The sequence below is a fragment of the Passer montanus genome, unplaced genomic scaffold (genome assembly GCF_014805655.1).
Source record: "Passer montanus isolate IOZ18808 unplaced genomic scaffold, ASM1480565v1 scaffold3, whole genome shotgun sequence".
NCBI lineage: Eukaryota > Metazoa > Chordata > Aves > Passeriformes > Passeridae > Passer > Passer montanus.
Window position 1 is genome coordinate 980,810 of NW_024367707.1, and position 23,792 is coordinate 1,004,601.

A 23,792-nucleotide genomic window follows, 5' to 3' on the forward strand; every position below is an offset into this window, starting at 1 on the left:
CAGCCCTTCTGTAGTTCTCCTTTATGTACTGAAAAGTGCTATAAAGTCCCCCAGTGGTATTTAGAAGACATGCGGATGTGTCACTGAGGGACACGGTTTAGGGATGGGAGTTCTGGGTTAATGGTTGGGATCAATTATCCTGAAGGTTTTTTCCAACCTAAACGATTCTGTGTTAAAAGAGGGAGGTGCAACAATTAATCCACAGCTGTCAGAAGCTTAAATAATTATTACTGCTGTATTTCCAGGTGTTGATGGTACTGTTATTTGTTACACAAGGGAGTCTTTGGCCTTTATTTCTCCCATAAAAAGCTTTTCTTTTGTACACTGGAAACTCATCTGTGTTTCCAAGCATTAATTTGTTATGTTATAATTTGCAAGTGCAAACACTTACAAAATAATAACACATCATTTTAACAGCCCTGTAATCTGCTTTGGCAACATAGAAGAAAGAGATTGGTGGTTGAGCGTTGTCTGAGGATATAAAATATATTACTGTTCTGGTTAAGATTGTTATTGATTGTTATTGTTCATCCCTTCATATATTGGTAGAAATGTCTAACTGAATGTTCTTTTGGCTCAATGCAGTGTTAGAATATTGGAATTTCTTGACACATTCTGCATTTTAAGGAAGCCTAGGATTTGTTAAGTGGGAATAATCCAGTTATGTTCCCTACATGGAGGTTCTTAAACAAACACTTGCAAGTGTATTCCTCCTTTTGTTCTGTTTAGTATGTTGACTGATTGGTTTGTTTTCCTCTAGAATGACAGCTTGTGTAATTTAGATGAAAATCATTGCAGAGACCTCAGTTAGTGAACTTTGCATGAATAATAGCATTGCACCAGGAGGAATACAGATAGTGTTGTGTTACGTTGACAGAAATGTTCCTGGTGTACTTTAGTGAGACTCATGTGCATCAGGATGTTTCTATTCACCTCCCAGTCTTCTTGGCTGTGTGAGACCCAGGGAATGCTTTTTGCTCCCAGGTCTTGGAAACACATCCTACCCTAACATCTGCCACCACACATGTGATCTCCTTTTCTTTTCTTTTCTTTTCTTTTCTTTTCTTTTCTTTTCTTTTCTTTTCTTTTCTTTTCTTTTTTCTCTTTTCTTTTTTCTTTTCTCTCTTCTCTTCTCTTCTCTTCTCTTCTCTTCTCTTCTCTTCTCTTCTCTTCTCTTCAATTTTCAAAAGAAAGAAACCTAGTTAAAAGGGAAAAGTGGTGTGTTCTAAGTAGGTCTCAATTGTTGATGAGCCTAGGAAGGAAAAGACCATAGGCTTATCAGCTGCACAGTCTTTATATAGCCATGATGACATGGGATTTGCATAACTGTTATGCTTTGACATTTTTTTGTTTTTCATTATTTGTCCTAACTTGATTGGGGATGCTGTCAGATTCTGTCTTTTTAAGACTTGAAACCCATGTCACCCAAAATAATTTGATTTATCCTTAACATCAAAGCATGAGGCAAACAAAAGTTGAAGGAAGTGACCTCTACATACAGTCCAAAGAGCTGATATAAGTCATGGCATTGCCAAATGCATGTGTTGGTACTATGTCAAATTTATTTAAGTATATTTATTTAAGTATATTTTAAGTAGAATATAAATTACAATAAATATGGATCAATTGACATATTTTGATTTCTATTTTTCATAATACCTTTAATAGACAATTAAAAATATAGCACCTGCAAAGTCAGAATGCTTGTATTGTGACTCACATAGGTTTTAATAGTCCTTTTATTTTTGTCTATGTCTCCTAAAAATTAAATTTTTACAGTTAAAAGAATGTTATTATTATTATTAAGGGGATTCTAAGATTTTTTTCAAGTCAATTTTGAGAATGAGATAGTGGAAGGAACCATTTTAAAAACATCTTGAAATGAGGTAATACCGAAGGGAGTGCCGACTGGGTATAATTCATTTTCATATAATAAATTCAAAGAAAAATAAAATAGATGTTAACATTTAGATCCTTCCGCAAATCAGAAAAGAAAACTGAATCTAAACATTTAATAGGTTTCAAGTTTTATTCTTTGTAGTTAATACGTTATTCTCTGCTTTAAAGTTAATTCTCAGTAGCTCAGAGTAGTGATCAACTGAAATTTTGTTTCCTATTACATTTTTTTGCTCAGCATATCTCAAGATAAAGCAGCAAGAAATTAGCAATTGAATGGAAATCCAGAAATGAAATCTGTTCGTGATTTCAGATTCAAGTTTAATGCTGCTAAGCATTTTTGACAAGGAAATTTTATATATTGTAAGCTCTGTTTTTGCTATTTGCTTACCCAAATGTAAAAAATTAATTTTGATAATCCCACACAGTTTTGCATGAAGTTTTGAACTTTTATGTGAGGCATTGACAGTCCCTTCTGGATGTATTTTTCAAGCTGAATTCAAAGATCAGTTGGGACTGAGGGGAGGAGGGAAGCAATTACAGGAGTAACAGAAAGTGATATAGATATTTTTAGAAGGTGCATGAATGTGAGAAATTTGTTGGAGACATGAGGTGTATGGTGACATTTCCAAGAATGCTGATGACATTATGCCTTAGGTACTCAAAGGCTGAGTTGATAGTGGAAACTCCAAAACTGAGCAGATGGGCAACAAGTAGCAGATGATCTTGATCAGAGACAAATGTGAGGCAAGGAATATTTCATTTATCCCACACTTAAACGATGCTGAGCTTGTTACAACTCCAGAAAGCAATCCTGACTTCATTGCTGAAAGTGTTTACAGGCACAAGATGGGGTAGCAGCAAAAGAAAAAGCCATCATGTTTTAGGTTGCATCAGCAAGGGCATTACAAAAAAAACCCAAATCAACAAGCAAAAAAACAAAACAAAACAAAACTAAGCAAACAAACAAACAAAAACCAAACCAAACCAAACAAAAAACCCCACAAACCAAAAAAAACCAACAACAAACAAACAAAAAAATCACAACAAACCAAAAAAACCACCTGTTTTGGTGATATCAAACATTGTGGTGTACTCATGTTGGTTACTGTGTGCAGAGCTCTGTGCATGTCAAAGGATATAAAGGGCACACAGAAAGTATTCATGGGGGGAGCCAGATGAAATAAACCAAGGTTTGGAGTGGCTGCACTGTGAGAGGAGACTAAGTAGGTGGGGATCTTCAGTCTGGAGAGAAATCTCAGGAGGGTTATGACTGAGGTTTAAAAAATTGAACTGATGGGTAAACAGAAAGTGGAACAAAATGTTATTGACTTAATTCCTCAGTAGCTAGAAAAGAATATTAGTTGCTGGAAATGTAAGAGATGCTAAAATGGATTTAAGATTTACATTATGGTTTCTGAATATCTGAGATGTGCTGGCCACAGAAGATTGTGGAGGAAAATGTCATGACTCAGCCCAAGAGAATTCTTAACCTAGTGTCTGTGGATCCTGCTAGAGTATGAGGTGAATGGAGCAAAGGAAATGTCCTGTCTTCTGTGTTCCTCTTAACTACCATCTCCAGTTCTCAATGTTGATCGCTCTCTGTTGGGCTTTTCTGAAACACTTGGGTATTTTTCATGTTCTGGTGTGTTGATTACATTTTGGGGAGGAGAGGACAAATTCTCCAAAATTGCTTTGTCAGTTTTCCTGAGGTTGTATGGTTAATTGGTCTGGTATTTGTTTATAATACTATCAGTGAATTGATAAAGACCCTGTAAATTCAAAATATTTCCTCTAACCGCCATGAACCCCACAGTTTCAATCTGGCTTGAAAGGAAAGATTTAAGCAGGATATAATTCAAAAAGTTTCACCATATCAATTCAATTTTCATAAATAATTTGGAATAAATAATAAACTACCTGAATTATAAGAACTGTAAACCATATCAAAACCATGATATTCTATAAATTGCTCAAACTGATCACTAGATGCTAATATTAATCTCAGTGATGGACTGGCAGTTTTAATGAATAAGAATTATTTGGACTGCGAAATGTCAACTTAATTAAAAACAGACAAGAAAACAAACTAAATCTCAAAACAATTTGAGAAACTTGTACTGCTCTTCAGTAAAAAGGAGCTGGTTTTCAGTTTTAAAAGGTCAAATGCTGATCCCAGGCAAAGCACAGACTTAAAATTGACTTTGAATCTCCTTTCTTTGGTACTGAAGATCAAGAGGTTATGCTTGAGTTATGTTTGCGTAGAATGTTATCTTCCACTTGCCTTTATCTAAGAGTTTCAAAGCTGTGGAAGTTTGAATTCAGTATTTAAAGTTTCTGTATCTTGCAGTCTAATCCATCCCACTATGAATTAGATGAGAATTTAATTTTAGCACATCTAGCCATTTTATCTTACTGAAAACTTTGAAGCAGACCAGGCAGTTGAATGAAGTGGAACTTGATTGAAAGTCTGATACACTGGTAGTTAGCAAATTGGGAATTTAATTGAGTTTCTGCTAACATTTTGCTACAAAAGACATGTTTTTGGAAAAGTTGGAGTTTGTACTCCAGTATATCATGACTCTGAAATTGAGACTTTGGAGACCACGGGAAGTCACAAAGGCCCTTTGAATAGATGCTACTAAGCCCAGACAAAAGAAGGGAAATTCAAAGTGTCTGTGTCTCCCTCTTCATACTCCAGCAATCGTTTTGAGTACTGAACCTTCTAAACTGCACCAACAGAAGCTTGCTCTGCCTTTTCATTCCCTGAGACACATCAGGCCACAGCAAGCTGTGCCTACTCTGAGACATGCCACTGGGACATCTGAGTTTTGGATGATTTAGGGATGTGGCGGTTTGCCATTAGGGCCACAGTGTGCAGCAAGCCCCAGGGCTGTGATTGCAGCTTGGGGAGGCTCTTTCTGGAACACATGGGGCAGGCAGGGATAGCCAAAGGAACATTCATAGGAGGAGAAGCAACATCTCACATAGGAGCTTCAGAAGGGGATGGCTCATAAATGAGGCTCTTGAAAGACTTGTAACAGTAATGCTGGTTGGTCTTTTTATTTTTCACTTTTCCTAAAACTTTCTTGTGTAATTTTTGAAAACAGATGCCCAGGAAATAGATTCCTTCAGTGTTTCAGAAGTAATCAGTTTGGGGTTTTTTATTCATCACGATCTGACATTTGTTAAAATTGGGTTCAGTTGAATGGAAGAGAATTTTTCATTATTTTAGCTGCAAATACATTTACACTTTTAATGAGTTTGAACCTGCAGACTGCCTGTTCAGATCTCTACCCAAGCGAATTTGAAGTAATTATGTAAAGAATGACAGAACAAAGGCTGTTTACCAGAAGACGTCCAAGTAGTTTCCTGAATACAAAAAAACAAGCTTTCTATTCTAAGTAAAAATTAATTGTTATAATGTAAATATACTTTCTAATATTTTTTGTTCAATATCTTTACTTAAGTATTCTTTTTTTTTGCATAACACACTAGCTGCAAGAGATTGTTTTCCTTTACTTGAAAACTCAGCATACTGAAGGCTGTGATTATCTTCTAGCTGCTGTTTAAAAACTGGTGTAGGATGAAGAGATTTTATGACAGTTATGTCAATAAATATATTTTTTCTTTCCAGCACATAATTAGCTTCATATTGAATTTTTCTGAATTTTCTTTTTTTTACTGTTTAGACTTCTTATAATGAATCACTAGAAAAGAATTACTGTCATAAATTTGTATTGTGTTTACAAACAGATTACTAAACTTCTTACTGTTTAGTATTTATATCTAAATATATTTTCTAAAGTTTATGTGCTATTTTAATTTCACTTATTTAAAGTTCCTTACCCTAATGAAGCATATTTATCCATTCTTTAGAGAAATAATGAAAATTAAATTTTTTTTGTAAATATTATCTCTACATTTTTGATACGATTTTGGTGACCTCATATTTTCAGTAGCAGCTATTAAACACACTAATTCCTAATTTTAGAAACACTATAAATGCAGAATTGATGCCTGCATGTTAAAACGTGAAAAGGCACCAAAATATTATTGTACTTACAGATGGGAATATGAATCACAAGTACAGATCTGCCCTACTCCTATGATTGTACATTTTATTTCTATAGCTGACACCTCCCAAATAAATCTGACATCACTTGCGTGCAGTTACAAACTCTAAACATCTGATGTGTTTCACTAACTATTTACTATTTAGGTTGCTATGGTATTGCTATCACATTGTTGATTGTGGAGAAAATACTTGAGCTGCAATTCATATTTTGCATTGTTTCCTGACACTGCACATGAAAATACAAGTTTATGGATATATTCCATGAGTGTTTATGTGCTAGTTAATGAATATAACTAAGGATTAATGATAATTTGAAAAAAAAATCTAAAAATTATCGTATGCACAAAATGTAATTAGGAAAAATAATTAATTTACTACTTAGTATTAAAAACTGAATATTGATGCATTCACTTCCAAAAGTATAATGTATGTAAGATTCCTATACATATTGATATATTCCATGAGTGTTTACGTACTAGTTAATGAATATAACTAAGGATTAATTTGAAAAAAAAAATCTAAAAATTATCATATGTACAAAATGTAATTAGGAAAAATGATTAATTTATTACTTAGTATTAAAAACTGAATATTGATGCATTCACTTCCAAAAGTATAATGTATGTAAGATTCCTATAAAAAGATGTGCATTCAGAGTAGTTAATGAAGGGACCCTATGAATTTAGAAATACAAACAGAAATCTGCTATGTTTTACTATGGAAAATACAAATTAATGTGCCTAAGAAAAGCAGTTTGTGTAGAAGGTGAAAGTTACATAGGAAATTCTGTGCTTCTCTGCTATAGTTTGAGAATTTTCCATCAGTCAAAATGGGTTATATTTCAGGGTTAATAAAATAAACCTTTTGCCAACAGACAAGGAGGTTAAAAGCTTTTTGGGGAACTTAGGTTGGTTTGTAAGGATACAGCAGTATCCTTACAACAGGTTGAAGACCTGTGCTGGAGATGGGTCTGCTTGGCTCCATAGGGCCAGCTGCTGGAATTGTATCTTATTCCTCAATCACCTGGTTCTCCAGAAAGTCATATCCCAACGGCTTTCTCTTGCTCTCTCTATGTCTGAGTTGAGTGGCTTGAAGACCTGTGCTGGAGATGGATCTGCTTGGCTCCGTAGGGCCAGCTGCTGGAATTCTATCTTATTCCTGTCACCTGGTTCTCCAGAAAGTCATATCCCAACTGCTTTCTCTTGCTCTGTCTATGTCTGAGTTGAGTGGTGGCTCATGTTCCTTACTCCAGCTTGTTTAGGCTTGGATTTGAAAGCCCATACTCCCTAAGTAACAAATAAATGTTAATTTTTCCACGTCACCATGAATTTAAACACCTAGAAATTACCTGTGTGTGTTGTTCCAAAGGTAATTATGGTGATAGAAATCAGTTTTTAGTTCAAAAGGTGTAATCAGTCATTGAGTTAAAACTTTTAATTTGATTAACCGGTTCAGCTAACACAAAGCTCTTTGTTTTAGTGTCTTGCATAATATGACACTTGTCTTGCAGGTGGTTATTTATAAAAGAAGTGACATTCTAGCAGGTCAAGAAGAGATGGTAAAGTAAATTATAAGGTGCACCTGCATGTCCTGTTAATTGCAATGAACCTTTAAATTCCTTTACTGCATGTTGTTCCTGATTAGAATAAATAAGTATTATGGAATGGGGTTTTTTTTCCCTGAACTCTGAAACCCTTCTGTGCAGGCATACGCACAGAATGACCCACACACAGATATGAAATATGTATATATATATAAAATAGATAGTAGATAATATATAATAGATGACAATAGATAATAGACTTCATGTATATATGTATATATATGCATAAAAAATCTCTGAAAAAATTCCTGGAAAGTCTTAGGTTAAAAAACACCCTTATCCTACTGATCAGTATTTAAATTAGTCATCAAAGTAAAAAAATTCTTTCCTTCATGACTAGGAAAACTTTTAATGTTTTAAGAGTTGCAGCTCAATTCATAAGGGTGATAAAACTGACAGTATACTTAAGATGAAAAAGGAATCTTGCCAATTGCTATCTCTTCTAGGAGACAAGAAATCTTTTTGATTTTTCATTTAAAATACTATGCAGCTCAATAATTTTGTTCTCAGGTGTATTGAGTTGAATCCTATGCCTTTTCTGTGCCAGAATTAACGTATTTAAACTTGGATCTTTCTCAGGTTTATCCTCAGGGTACCATCACATAATTCCTCCACTGAGCTATGCACTTCACAAATGAGTAGAAGTGAGAGGAAACCAGAAAAATGAAAGTTGTTGCTGAGAGTCTGGGCTCTGGAGTACCTGGTCAGATTGAGAGACTGAGGTTTTAATATATGGTTTATGGTATAACACTGGAAGCCTGATTCCCAGATTTCCATAGCTGGGGCAGGGAGGGATAATGCCTCAGAAATATTTGAAGTTGTGGTTCTGCTTTCAGGAGTATAGGAAGTTAATTTTCCTTCATTTTTATGGTTGCAGTGCTATGGATTTCAGCATAGATTAACATCTGACTCATTTTCACAGAAACAAATGTTTTGATTAGCTGGTTTTAGGTGACCTATTTTGGCTTGAGAAGAGCATATGACCTCTCAAGTCATGAACATGAACACTTCTCAGTGAAGAACAGTGCAATAAGTGTGATGCTGTAAAGTTGTTGGGGTTTTTTTGCATGACCTATACAATCAAAAGGTAATCTGTGCATATTGGAGAGGTCCAGAATTTCTGTCTGCATAACAGTACTCCATAAGAGATCCAGAGCTGCAATAAATAAATAAATAAATATCTATTAGTACAATAAATATTTATTAGTACAATAAATATTCCTATATCTAGGAGCATCAGCATGTTTTGTTGATATCAGTGTCATTTCCAGTAATCTTGGGCAAATGGCAGTTCATGAAAATATTCATGCATGATTCTATTAGAAAATCTCAGACAAAATCAAGATAGTAGGGCTGTTAATTCTTTTGCTGTTTATGGTGTTCATTTTCTAATGTATTTGTATAAATGTGTATATATGTGTATAACCATCATTTATATATAAGTGTAAATAGTTTTGGAGAATTTTATTGTTTTCACAGCAAATATAGTCTCTTACTTTGTCCTCTAAAGAACAATTTGGAGCCAGTGTCTTATGTTTGTTTAATTTGTAGGCAGATACTCCAGCGTAACTTGTTTCTGAGCTTTAAAAAACCAAAAAACAAAACAATGTTTGGCTTATATATCAAGTAGATATTAAGATATAATATTTTAAGAACAAAAACAAATAAATCTACTGATTTAGAATCCATTCTAGATCCAAACCAAGAACTTGATCTAGAACTATATTGAGATCTTGTTCAGAGCAGCACAAATTTGCCAAACATTTCAGTTTATATATAACTTACAACCAGCATTTTCATACTCTACGTGCAGTTATGAATATTGACTTGAAAATGTGTTGAAAATAAGCTTTGTTTTTGGTAAAGGAGGCTTCAGAGAAATCTTATCACTGTCTACAACTCCCTGAAATAAGGAGTAGTGAGGTGAGAGCTGGTCCCTTCCCCCTAGAGACAAAGGATAGGACAGCAGAGCTGGCATCAAGTTGGGCCAAGGGAGGTTTAGGTCAGATATTGCTACACCCACTGCTGAAGGCAGAGTAACTGAGATTCTTGTTAGTAGTAGATCCCTTTGGGCAGATTACAGTGAAACGACAGTCGGTGACCAATTATCTGTGTGTATATAGCAGGTTTATTTCAGAACAATTTGATTGCAGTGGGAAGGAGGTTTGTAGGCATTTTAGTTATTATCTATAGAAATGAAATAACATAGACGTGTAAAGATATCACTTAAGAAAATGAATAAGGAAAAGAAAGAAAAGAAAGTATAAGACTAGATAGTGAAGAGGGAAAGAAAGGCCCATCAGTGGATCAGGCGATAAGATTTGATTGTTGCATTTTTTGATTGGTAAAGTGATGGTCTCAGTCTTGATCCATTGGGAGTTAGGGAAGCCTCTGTAACATAAAGTTTAATATGTTCAGGTGGATCAGGCAATAAGATTTGACTGTTGCATTTTTTGATTGGGCAAAGTGATGGTCTCAGTCTTGATCCATTGGGGCTTAGGGAAGCCTGTATAACATAAAGTTCAATATGTTCAGGTGGGAATGCCCAAGTACCTCCCCTGGGGAGGGGACACTTAAGCACTCTCTGCTGCAACACTGTATGTCATAGGCAATCCTCTGGTGAAAGGCTTCAGAAATGAGTCTGAGGGCAGTTTGGGTATTATTGGTTGTTTATGCCACTTTCTAAAACAGGACCATACCAGTATTGTTTGCCCAGTTATGCCCCATCAGAAGGGATGAATATCTTCAAGCTTTTGAGTGAGGGTGAATGGTCCCAGATACTGCATGAGCTAGTTGTGTATCAGAGGAAAATGGCATAATAAAAATATTATCCCACCTTGCAGGATCGGCTTCTCATTGTTTAATTTTGATAAGTATTTAATCTTTCATCTTTACATACAGGTAATTCTCAGTGTGTGAATAATTTTGGTGGTTAAATTACAAGTATTTTTATGCAAATTGTATTTTTTGTCCTTTAGAAGGTCTCACTCCAAATGTTAATCCCAAGCATTCACATTCTAGCAATGCTCTTCCCTGCTGCTCTTGAAATTTTTTTTGTCTGCATCTCTTGATAGCTTCAGAAGCTTTGCACAAAAGTTCACATCTCAGTATATTTATATGATCATAGTGAAAATGAGCAGATGAGTTGTAGTTGGAGATGAAGAGTAGACATCTAAATTTAGGTGTTGTGAATCCCATCTTATTCCTACTTATCGACTGTGAACCTTACCTATTTTTTGTGAATCTTAACACCAAACTACATGGCACAGTTACTGAAATATGTTGTTTAATATGTCCAAATGATTCTGTTTCAGGTTTTACATATTGGTAACACTCCATGCTAGAATTCTTAGTTATTGACACTGGGCTTCACTGCCATCACTTCAAACAGAATTTTAGTCTGAATAATTAGCTGCTTTCTTTCTGGTGTGCTTGTTTGCTACCTGCAATATGTAATTTGGAAGCTGAATTTAGTGGTGTTGTAAATTTTGCGTTGATCTTTTATTTTAAAATACATTTTAAAAGGGCATTGGTGTTTGTCTGATATTTTTTGATATGAAGAAATCTGTGGCCCGCTTATAAAAATAATCGGTATAAATTCTAAGAATTAGTTATCTGTCATCCTTCACTATGGATAAGCACTTCCATATAAAAATAAATTTATAGATAAAACAATTTCACATTTTTATTGCAGGATAGAGGAAGAAAAGAATATTTTATCAGAATTTCAAGAGGATTTGAACAAGTTGATTTTATGGTTAGAGGAAACAGACAACGTTATTTGTATTCCCCTTGAACAAGGGAATGAAGACCAGTTGAGAGACTGTCTGAGCAAAGTAAAGGTATTGTAAGCTCTATTCTTAATATTTTCTTAATTTATCCATTCTACATTGAAGAAAATTAAAAGCTATTTTGCAAAATGGTTTCTGACATCAAACACAGCATCCATATAACTTTTTTAGACAAATAAAAGCTGGGAATTTCAAAACCCAGATACAAATATATATTGATCATACTAAAGCTAGAAGAGTAATGGAAAATCTACTGAAAGAAAAATATCCCCAAACTAGAAAATTAATCATTACCTTTTTCATCCTCATTTCTTAATTCAGAACACGACTGGTTTATATGTATAGCATTTCTCTATTGGTGTCTTGTTAACATTTTATGGCTTCTTACTTATTAAATGGTATTCAGTATTTCACAAGAGGATCCAGAATTGCATGCATAATTATAAATGTCAACTCATTAAAATATCACTGCAACATTTTCTAGACTAAACATCTAGGTGACTTATTTTTTAGAAAACTTTAAAAAGACCCATTAGAATATTAAATATTTGTTTTTAATGGCTGGAATATTTTCACGAATATGTTAGAGTTTGATACTGGTGATAAATATATTCAACAGAAGATTCTGTGTTTAGGTTTTTGAAATGTGTTCAGTAGAATAACTATTTTTCATTACTTGTACAATAATAAATTGAACTGTAATTGGAAAATGTGTATTACTTATAGGATATATGCCTAAAGGTTTTTCTATCCTTCTTTGAGGATAAGGACATAGTTATCCTTTTTGTAAATCCAAGTTGAACAAATTCAGCTGGTAATGAATAGAGCATTAAAGAATTTGAAGAAAATTTTTCAGTTTGATATATCCTTCTCACAACAAAGTTTAAAAAAAAACAACCTAACCAAAAAAAAAAAAAAACCAAAAAAAAACCCCAACAACAAACCCCTAAAGGATTATTTAGTAAAAATCTATCTTCAAGTTTCTTTTTAGGTAAAAACATGATAAATATAGTTTCAGGAAATGGAGACTCAACCACGTGGTGAGTTTGTCCTTCTGTTCAGCAGAAGATGTCATTGAGTTGGTCAGAGAATTTGTGAGGCTGTGTTGTTGAGGATATCAGAGCCAAGGCAAATAAATACTTTTAAGGGGTGTTAGATGCATCTTAGAGTTTGCAGAAATGATTAAGGGTTTAAAGACTAAATAGATTGTTCGGAACCAGGAAGGCTCTACTCTTCACATACACAAATAATTCCTATATAATATTCCTAAGGGATATATAGTACAAATATAAGGTGTTAGCATCTCTTATTTGTATCTTGTTTTTACAGTCCACCTGCTTTTGGAGCTGCACAAAAGGGAATACATCCTAATGGAGCAAATAATGCATTACCTTGCAGCATGGCTCATTTCATACTTACCTGCTTTTGTCAATAATCAAGAACAAATATGGAAAAACCCCAGAACAATAAAACCCTTGAAGCGACATTAACCTTACTTGATAAATTAAGTTACTTTGACAATATAAGTTTTCAGTAACAACGTATGTGTTTGAAAAGTGGTACATTTTGATGGTGCTTTGCTTTTCCTTTTGACTTTCCTTTTTTTTTAAATTTTTTTTATTTTCTGTTTTTTTAGTGAACATACATGAACATTCTTAAAACATTAAACTGGAGTGGAGGGCTTTTCACCACATACCATCTGGGTGGCTGTTCACAGCCTGGAACATATTAAAACATTTCTCCAAAGTGCTTGCTCCATACTATATTACAAGACTATTAAAATTGATATACATGAAGTATTGAGTATCCAGGTCTGGAATTTATAATGTAATAGTGATTAATATCCTGAGAAGCCCTGTATTATGTCACGTAGAAATCTCTTTAGACTTAATTGACCAATACAGTCTCTTTTGGGTTTTTTTTCATAGCCTTCTACATTCAGAAAGCAACAGTTATTTTGTCTTGAATTGAGTTTATTCCTTTGGCTGATACACAAATCAATAAGGGTCAAGATAAGAGAGCTGAAAATCCTACCACAGTTCATCTTAACTGCTGTATTTGTCTGTTCCAGTTAAGAGTTGGAGAGCTGCCGCCCCACAAGGGAATACTGAGACGATTAAATGAAACTGGAGGAATAGCACTTGGAAGTGCATCGCTGAACCCAGACAAAAAACATAAGCTTGAGGGTACACTGAAGGAGGCTAACCATCGTTTGTTAAAGGTTAGACATATTACTGATATAACTGTGATATAAAATTTTAATCTGCAGTGAATATTTGCATTATATATTTTCTGGTATGTATAATTTTTCTCTGTATGAAGAGATGATTGTGTGCATAATGAACCTGAGGAAGAAAAATGGATACAATACACTGCTGTGAGAAACAGTGATAGCAAACCAAGACCATTAGTGACTGGAGTGATGATGCTGCACTCAAATATACTCCCTAAATTACAGTTCTTCTACTTAAGGGTGGAATGCACAGCATCATTTTTGTAGCTCATTGCTTTTGCTGAAACAGCAAATATTCCAGGCTTTGTTACTCAGGTGTGTGAGAGGCAAATGTTTGATTTTCTTTATGGAAACACTTCCCAAATCTCTCCTGTTCCAAATCCCAAGATGAACACTGTTTCACCTTCCACCACACTTCTCCCAAACTTGAACATTCACTTCTGGGTTTTGTGTAGCAAAGTACCAAATAGTTTGCTTTCTGGGATCTCCATAGTGATGGAAAGAAGTAAGGGAGGACTTTGTTCTGTTTTATTGTGGAAATAGCATATTTTTGTATTGAAAACTGGTGAAAATGAGTAGCAAATTTGGTAAAGACAGGTAGATAATTTGAGTGTTTTCATGGTAAAAATGATAGAAAGCAACATCCAGAGGACTACTGGCCAAGGTATGGATTAGCCTGCTTGGAAACAATCAAGGTAGAATCAGTGGAAGGATTTCTGTTGAGACAGAAACATTAACCTGTGGCATCTGTTTGTTAAATTTGCCAGGACACTTGGGCAAAAAGGAATAATTCATTGTGTTCATTGGGGGGGAAAAAGTGAGAAAACTATATGAATATCTTACTGAAAAGGCAAGGTAGGGTTTCTGGTCAAGAATAATACTTCCTGGGTTTTCTGTTACCATTTCCATGAATACATTTGAATTTCAAGCACTGATCTGAGAAATAAAAAGGAACGTGATGTGGTACTCTTACTAACTTCTTCCTAACAGGAGCAATCTGATAAAGTTCAGAGTATTAGCTGATGACTTGGGCAATAGTGGATAATAAATATTGATCACATTCACAAACTCCAGGCTGGACACATAAATCATTATTTCAGTGGCTGGACAAAAGTATCTTTTTCTCTATAAATGGTCTTCTGAAATCAATGTATAAAGAAAAATTCAGAACACTTCAAGATCAAAACAATGTTATCTACTGGCTGAAGGAAGCATGTACATAGCTGAATTCAGGGACTGTGTTAATACCTAAGCTGTGATTTTAAAAAGATGGCATTAGTTTTCAGGAAAAACTAATTAACTTTTAGTCAGATCACATAAATATACTTTAAGAAAATCTGCAATTTGTCACTGAATGTAGCTTTTTACTCATTAGTCATACACCTAAAAACTTGGAATTTTCATTTTCTGCTGGCTGATGCAAAAATGTTTCAGGTCTCCGGTTACAGTCAGAGCAACCATGAATGTTATTGAAAGTACTTAGGTTTGGGTGAAATACGTGAGACAAAAACTATTGTTTAGTGAATCATTACAATTTACTGAATTTTTATAATTTTATGTCTCCTAGATCTAATGTGTCTGGCAAGACAAATATTCTTGGAATTTCTTACTTGAAAAATTTTATTTACTATTAAAAGAGTATGAACCAAGGAAATTAATTTTCCATTTGAGATCATTACTTAACCACATAATTTCTATCTCTGTTATCTACCCATGGAGATGTATAAAACTGAGTTCTCATTCTTCCTTGGTCTCTGAATGTAAAGAATCTGCAAAATGCAGTGGTTTCATTTTCTTTCTTGTGGGATTTTGTCCTTTTTTTTTTTCAAAGAACAGAAATTGAATTTGAAAATTACAATACTCAAATCCATACTTCTCTGAAGGTGCTCTCCTTCACAGGTTTTCTGTTTTCTCTGTGATCTTGACAGATGTAGAAAACAAAACAAAATGTTAGACATTTTTTTGGAGTTCGATAAGATTTTCCCAATGATACTGAAGGGAAAAATAATTATTTTTTCATTTTCATATGTTTTGCTGTTACTCATGATTTTTGTAGGAAGCCTTAATTATTTGTTTCACTTTCTGCCCTGAAAATCTAGGATCTGAATTAAAACTAGAAGTCATGGAAAGAAACTCTATGAGCCTGACAGAGGAACTTAATGTTCTATTCATTCAGCTGTAGATATGGATATGTAAGCACTGGAAAAACCCCACAGATATTTACTCTGAGCCAAAGCTCACAGGATGGGCACTTTTATATCAGACAAACTTCTTAGGTCACCTGAGGAGGATTCTGTAGTCAGTGGTTTTGATGAGAATATATTTTTTGTGTTCCTCAAAGCACAGTAGACAAACATCACCACACAGAGATTTCTCTGGGGCTTTTCTGTCTCTCCACCCCCTCTTAAGAGAGTGTATCCTATACTTTAATGCTTTATTTCAAGCTGTATGTTTTGTTTTCTGGCATCTCTGCTAGAAATGAACATGTAACAATCTACTGTTTATGATTATCTCATTTTGCAGGATGATACTACATTCAAGATATGAAACATACATGACAGTTACATAAATAATGTTAGATAGGTCCTTATCTGGTGTACACTAGAGTAATTGTGCTTGCTTCAGAGGAGCTGGGGAAATTTACACAAGCTGAGGATGTGGCCAAATATCTCCTAAAGTTATCACAAATTTTTGTTTTGCCTTGATCTGCCAAGCAGGGGAATAGGGGACAACACCTGTGAGTCTTAACCTTCAAGGTGACATATTTGAAATAAGTAATGTTCAAACCTTCTTTACAGTCACAGAAACTGTTGCCCTACAGCAATAGAAATCACCTAGAAATTTAGTATGAAGGGAATTGCAATCACATAAAAGTATCTTTTTAGCTTTTACTTCAGAATTGTCTTTGCTTTTAGGTGTTTATGTCACATGCTGATGACCTTGAGAGTAGATATGTGAAAAGTTTTTCTTCCTTTGGATAGTAATAATTTTAGCACCACATTTCTTTATACAACTTTATTAAATAGTGATTCTAATAGGCTGTTACCTAATACATTATAGTTTAAGCAAAGAATGAAGATTAAAGCCCACATTTTAAAGGCATGACTTTTAAATTCTATCCTGGTTTTACTTATTGTACCCTCTCCAAAGCCAATATTTCTTGTAAAAATGAAAATAGCACTATCTTTGTGAAGTCTTAATACTATGAAAAATGAAGTGGTTTATGACCATTTTTATGCTTTCACATCAAGAATTTTTCATTTATTTTCAAAGCTTAAAGTTTCTTCTGCTGTGATAGCCAAGTAAGGTAACCACCTAGTGCTTCAAAGCACACAAAAGGGTACTCGGCACTGGAGTTTGTGATGAATTCAGTTCTTGTCATATACCACCTGCCATGGCATGTAACAGATCTGTAATGGGTTTCTTACCTTTTACTGTGCAGTAAATGGATTGATAGATTAGGTCTGAGACCAGTGAACCATGGAATCAGAGGTTTGCTGGAAGGAGTTTATTACTCTTTAATATTATTCTTGGTCTGGTGTCAGCCAAGAGCGATGAGCTAAATTATCTGAAAGTAAGCTGGATGCCAAAATCAGCATTCTCCTCATTTATCCACCTTAGTCTTCACAACATCTACTGTATGTATTATGAAGGTTATTATAAGTGCCTGATGGAGACAGTTTGTTTTGCTGCCTTTTAATTTGTCTACTAGTATTAGTTCTAATTACTAGACACTGAAGAGACTATTTCACTGTTTATTGCCACAGCAAATCAATTTGTTGTGCTATGTGGACAAGATAAAAATTAGAGTGGACTGACATGGCTATAATTTGTGAACATTTTCTGTACCACCAGAACAGGCGTAGGTTGTCTTAGCTTGGTTGATCAAGTGTAGAGAAAAACAGATGGGCCCAAAAGTGCAGAAACACAAAGTCATAACAAGGTTATAGTTCATGTATTATAGCTTGCCTTGAGTAGAAATTATTCATAGATTACCTGCAATGACATAAAATTTCCAGCATGTCAATGCAACTTAATTCGAGCTCACAGTTGGAACTACTGCAATTGCTACTGTTGTTATTTGTGGTATGGAGGGGAAAATTTGTTGGAAAATGAATGCTACAGTTTGATTTCTATTCTTTCAATTTGAAATAAGAATAGTATAACTGGCATTTTGGGGATCAGAAGGTTGACATTTTCCTGAGTTTACTTTCATTTAATGAGTGACCTGATTCCATTAAATATAATAAAATCTTTTGTTATGCTGAATTTCCTCTGATAGTTTGTCATAGATGGCTAATTAACGTAAGTCTACATTCAAGTTATCATCAGCCATACTCAAAAGTGGCCTCATGTGTAGCAAAAAGACATTTGATGTCAATGTTCTTTGGACAAACATAAGAGGGTCACAAGCCCTAAGAAACAAGTATATTTAGGCTTAAATATTTTTTTAATTTGCGTATTGCTAGCAGCCAGTGTTAATTAAAATTTTAAAAGATAAGCAAAGAAAAATATTTATGAAATACAGTCAAGTCATGCAGGGGTAAAAAAAGTCTATATTAGCCATTGAAGCCATAAAAGCATGATTAAATACATGTAGGTGTATATATACACAGTGTATATAATATTATCTTACCAACCAAAATTCCTTATTATTCTTGTTTACCATAAAAATCCAAAATATATTAATCATATTATAGAAGTTATACCAAGTACTTTGAATGTAAGAAGTACTGAATATATTAATCATATATTTAAGTTATACCAAGTACTTTGAATGTAAGAAGTACTAATTTTCAATACATATGTGCTGACTTATGATTTACATTGAGATAATATTGATGCAGAATTACTAGATATCAAAAATTAACTTCAGACAAATCCTTCTGCATTTTTTTACAACAAAGTTCTGTGTATCTGAAGAGATTTCACTTGTCATTAACAATGTTCAGATACTACTGCACACCAATCAATTGCAATGGTTTGGGCTTTCTAAAACTTCAGTTCCAAGACAGACACTGCCATTGTCTGTCAGGTTTTTCATCCATCTTTATTAAGGAAGACCATAGAGGCTCAAAATCAATGTTTTACTCTTTGCTGTTTACAAGATAAAGATTATACTTTAATTATATAGACCTGTCTGTATAGTAACATGTCTATGTAATTAAAATTCTCACAAATGCAATAGTCTAAGTTAAACTTTTCCTCAACCCTGGATGTACAGACAGACTGAGAAATGGAATGCTGGAAAGCAGCACAATGGGAATGGACCTGGAGGTCCTGGTTGATGGAAAGTTGGATGTGAACTAACAGTGCCCTGGCAGCCAGGAGAGACATCCCTGTCCTGGGGACATCAGGGACAGCTTCACCAACCAGGCAAGGGAGGGGATTGTCCTGCTTTGCACTGGGGCCTCACCTTGAGCACTGGGGGCAGTTTTGGGTGCCACAATGTAAAAAAAAGCATTAAGCTGTTAGAGAACATCCAAAGGGGGGCAGTGAGGATGGTGAAGGGTCTTGAGGGGAAGATGTGTGAGGAGCAGCTGAGGTCCCTTGGTCTGTTCATCCTGGAGGAGACTGAGGGGAGACCTCACTGCAGTTACAACTTCCTCATAAATCCTGATGGTGTCCTGTTGATCCTTTTCTACTGGTCTTCTCAGTGGTGAGGGTCCCACAAAACACAGAGTTCAATGGATTAATATGTGTTCAGGCCAGGTGGGAATGCTCAGGTACCATCCCCAGGGAAGAGGTTTGACATAGTCTCTTGTAAGAGACTCCAGATCTGTTGAATCACTTTGCCACACGTGCAGTCCTCTGGTGCAAGGCTTTGAAATTAATATGGGGGACATTTTGGGGGTCTTTGATGATTTATGACACCTCCTCAACTGCCTCTCACATGAATGTCCCATGTATATAGCCTTCTTGGGGTCCATCTTCTCTTACAACTGAGCCAGTTTGTGTAGGAGAAGATGGAATCTTGTCACACACCCAAAAACTCTCATCCTCCCACCCCAAACCCATCCAGAGCTGATTCTCAGCACAACTGCTGAGTTTGGCTTTCTTTGTGGATATATTCATCTCCCTCCAGCCTTGTTTACTTCTCCCTAGACCTGAGATATTTGGACAATAGTATCACCTTTAGCTTACCTCAAGCTCCCATCAGGTGGCTTAGCTCACAGTCCTGTTCCCATCAGGAAGCACATTCATGTGGGGAGTGGGCTTTGGTGGCCACAGTTTCTTTATACAATTTTGCTGCAATGGGCAAAATCCTAAATTTCAGTCTTTAACCAGTGCAGTCCCTCACAGAACTGTGTGTAGCCTGGGGCATATATATGGTACTTTCTGCTGTAAACCAGGGAAAGGACATGTAGGGCATATTGCATTTATTTTAGAAGAATTTTCCTGTCAGAATATCCTTCATTAAGAATTACTGAAAGAACTAGACCCTAAAGCTTTTGTCACTGCTTTTGGATTTCAGGAACTGAGTAAGGAAAAAAGAAAAAGATAAGATATTCCTGGACTAGATTATTTAGCAGAGATTTAAGGTAGAGGGACTCAAAAACGTCCTTGACAAAGGAGAATTGTTGAGAGTGGAGAACAGAAAGAATGACAATTAGTTGCAAGTATTACATATAAAAATACAGATATTCAGAAGACTATGATATACATGATCATATTACCATGGAAGAAAAACAAAGCAAGTCTTTGGAGTGGTGGAATATGTTTGGTTGTTTTTTAAAAATCTAGACAGCCAGATGAAGCAGAAAATTATTTGAGGCATTGTTTTTTTTGGACTGCTTTAATTTTCTGCATTCATGGGGGAAAAAGAAGATTTTTTAATAAAAATAAAAGTAGAAAATATTGCAAATATTCCATTGAGAAGTTTTTGAAAAAACAAAACAAAATAAACACCTGACAAGGTCAGGTCCTGGGAGCCTTGCAAGGCAACATGAAATGGTAGATAAAAAGCAAATAAAACTCCTCTATATTTAGCAAATAAAATCTTCTATACATATTTTTAGTAGGCTGCTTTAATCTTCCTCTAATAATAAAATCTTTAGTCCAACTTTGTCAGAGACACTATGGCTCATAAATATTAATGTGTTTAAAGGAATTACAGATTTTGTTTTAAAGTCAATATTGAGTTTGCTAATGCAAATGGCTCAGTTAATTAACTAAATGGCATCCTAAACTGAACTTATATGAAACTCTTTTGTATACAGATTGTTTTTCATGAAGAAATGATGCATATAAATCAACTTTTCCTTCTTCCATTTTAAATCATTCTGTAATACATGCTCTAGGGATGGTAATTTTGAGCAGATCAAACTTTCTGAACAGTGGCTGTAAGAATTTTTGTTTCATGTAATCACCTTACAAGTGCATTGGAAGTCTCAGTTATGATTTATCAATAAGTCTGGATTAAAGTTTGCATTTAATAGTTGTTATGACTTCAGTTTTTTCTTTATTATCTAAGTCCTCCCTTGGGTGATATCAAACCTGCTTTTAGTCCAGTTATGGTCTGTGCTGATTGCAGTGTAGTCAGTCATTGTCTCTTCTTTTTCTAATATTGAAATTTTTCAGAAATGGAATGGTAAAGAAGAAGCTGCTGCTTGATTTACATTTAGTAAGCAAAGAAATTCATACAGAAACTTTCCTTAATTCTTCATACAAAATACTTCATTTTTCTCTATACAAGAAATTCTGATTTTTTTTAAAACCTGACACTATCAGTTATCCTATATTTGAAGCCTATTTTCATGAAGTGTTTTGTATATCTAAGTGCCCTCCCAAGGGGCCCATACAAAAATAACATTTTTGAAAGTCTCCACAGATACCCCACAACATACTTTTGCTAATGTTTATTGCAGCTTATCTTTTTATGCATATAAGGATGGCTAAATTTCAATCCACACTCTGATTCCTCAAAATAAGATCCATTTATAGGTGCTGTCTTGAGTTTGGTGAGGCAGATAGCAAGAAAAAGGGGTACTTCAGTACTGGAGGAAGAAACTGACATATTTTCACTGCTGGTAAAATGTTGGAATTTGGGCTTTCTTTGCTCTCCACTTAAGACAAAGAAAATTCTTCATATTCTTTTTTGAAAAATTACATGTTGGAGAGATGCATGTCCTTATCTGTGTTCTCAAATAGCTGGGTAATAACTACATTGTTTTCTCTTTACTTGTTTCAGGTAAACAGGGAAAGAGGTTGATCTGTTGAGCGAAGGGATGTTTGAAATCAGGCATCAGTCACTCAAAATATAATATGTACAAGTCATTTCAGTAGCTTTCCTTACTTTTATTTAAAATGATGCCTTACTAGTAATATAACTCATCAAGTTGATTAATTTGCAATAACATTTCTGACTTCTGCAAAACTATTCCCCAATACTTGATATTTCTCACTTACTGTCTCTACCTGATTAATTTCAACTTTTTCATTTTGAGCATTGTTCTTGAGTTAAAAGATTGAGCTGTAACTCTACAACCATTATTTTAATTGTGTTAATTGAATCTTCTTTCTGGATATTCATATGAATTAAACACAATGGGAAAACAGAATATGATTTTATATCAGGTGACATACTTTATAAAAATCCCTTTATCATAAGAACTGATATCTGCAGAGCTCTAATCCTTCCCATAGTGCATGCACACAACTGTGTGCAGACTGAAAAAAATAAACATCTAAAGCTCCAGTGAGAAATAGCAGTGGAAAATTGGAGCAAGGGAAATGATCAAGGAGATCTAAACTGCCAATATGAGCACAGGCAAGGTTCTTCCCATAGTGCAACTATGTGCAAACTGAAAAAATAAACATCTAAAGCTCAAGTGAGAAATAGCAGTGGAAAATTGGAGCAAGGGAAATGATCAAGGAGATCTAAACTGCCAATATGAGCACAGGCAAGGTTTTCCACCAAGGTAATCAGATTGGGGTAGGGATAGAATCAGCATAGTGCTGTGTTGTTTAGGCTACTTGTGGGGTAAAATCATACTAGACACCAGATTCAGATGGAACAGAAGCAAGCAATGCAAAAACGCATTAGGAGAAGAAATTAAAATATTTAAATGAAGACCTAGGTTTTGAAAGCATGCAATTATTCAAATTTCAGATATTCTCATGTTTTAAGAGATTTTTTTATGTGCTGGCAGTTTTTTGTGATTTTTTTTTTTTCTGTGTGTGTTTTAATGAAAGGAGCAAAATTTAGAACAAGTAAAATTTAATATGTGGAAAATGGTCTGATAGTTTCAGGTTAGAATAAAATTGAATAGTGTAAAGACCAGTGTCAGTTGGTAAAATTAAGCTCTTCTGCTGTTTCACCATTTAGAGCTTAAATCTTTTCCATTTTTCTCTCACTAAGCTTCCAATTAATCTTACTTAATTAGCACTTGAACTAAAGTACAAAATTTTGGATGTATCACATGCTTTGAGATTAATGTTTTGACACGTAACATTGAAATTATATAGTCCTTTGATGTGGAACTCAGATTTGTTTTCTTTGAAAGTATAATCCATACTTTTGGTGTTTCCACTTGTAAATTTATTTTGCATCTTTGGTTGCAAACCAAGGTGTATTTTCAATGTTCATCTGTTGTGAAATAAGGCAAAGTTGAAAACGTTTAATTTGTACTGAAAGGGACAAACCAGATTTTTAGAAAGATGTTCCAACTGAAGTTACTTTTATTCAATTCATGTTTTTGTCTGCACTGTGTCTTCCTTGCAAGTCTGCAGCACTGCTTCATCAGGCCTGTGTCAATCCTAGGCAGAGCCTGGGGAAAGCATTTCATGTTTGCCCTGTTTTCCCACTGCTGCTGGTGTTGCCTTATGGCCACTGTTCCTATTGGTTGTCACTCTTAGAAAAGAACTTCAGCCATCATCTGATAAAACTTAGCAGTCTTAGATAGGAGGGAAAGACATAAGATATCAAAGAAATGAAAGTAAGTAAACACTGGATCATTACCCCAAGACAACAAGCAAATAAAAGGAAGATGGGGCCCAAAGCAAAAATGTAAAAGAGAGTACTGAAATGGGACACTGTCTTGGGCTCATTCCTCCCTGGAGGCATCCAAGAACTTCTGCCAACTCATTCAGAAAGCCCAGAAACAACAGCTGTGGGACTGTTGTAGCTCCCACCAGCACTGGAATCCCACCTCAGGGGTGTAGATCCTGGAGTTGTGAAGAGCAAGCTGG

The 23,792-nt window shown here is 34.8% G+C and overlaps 1 protein-coding gene across 6 annotated transcripts in view; it reads left to right on the forward strand.

Moving 5' to 3' along the window:
• The window catches only part of DMD (dystrophin), a 1,159,435-nt gene that overhangs the window by 767,114 nt on the left and 368,529 nt on the right, over positions 1-23,792 (forward strand). For all 6 annotated transcript variants that reach the window (XM_039714180.1, XM_039714179.1, XM_039714182.1 and 3 more), the window contains 2 exons: positions 11,272-11,419; positions 13,440-13,589. In XM_039714180.1, coding sequence (XP_039570114.1) covers positions 11,272-11,419; positions 13,440-13,589 — 298 coding nt within the window. The remainder of the gene's footprint in view (positions 1-11,271; positions 11,420-13,439; positions 13,590-23,792) is intronic.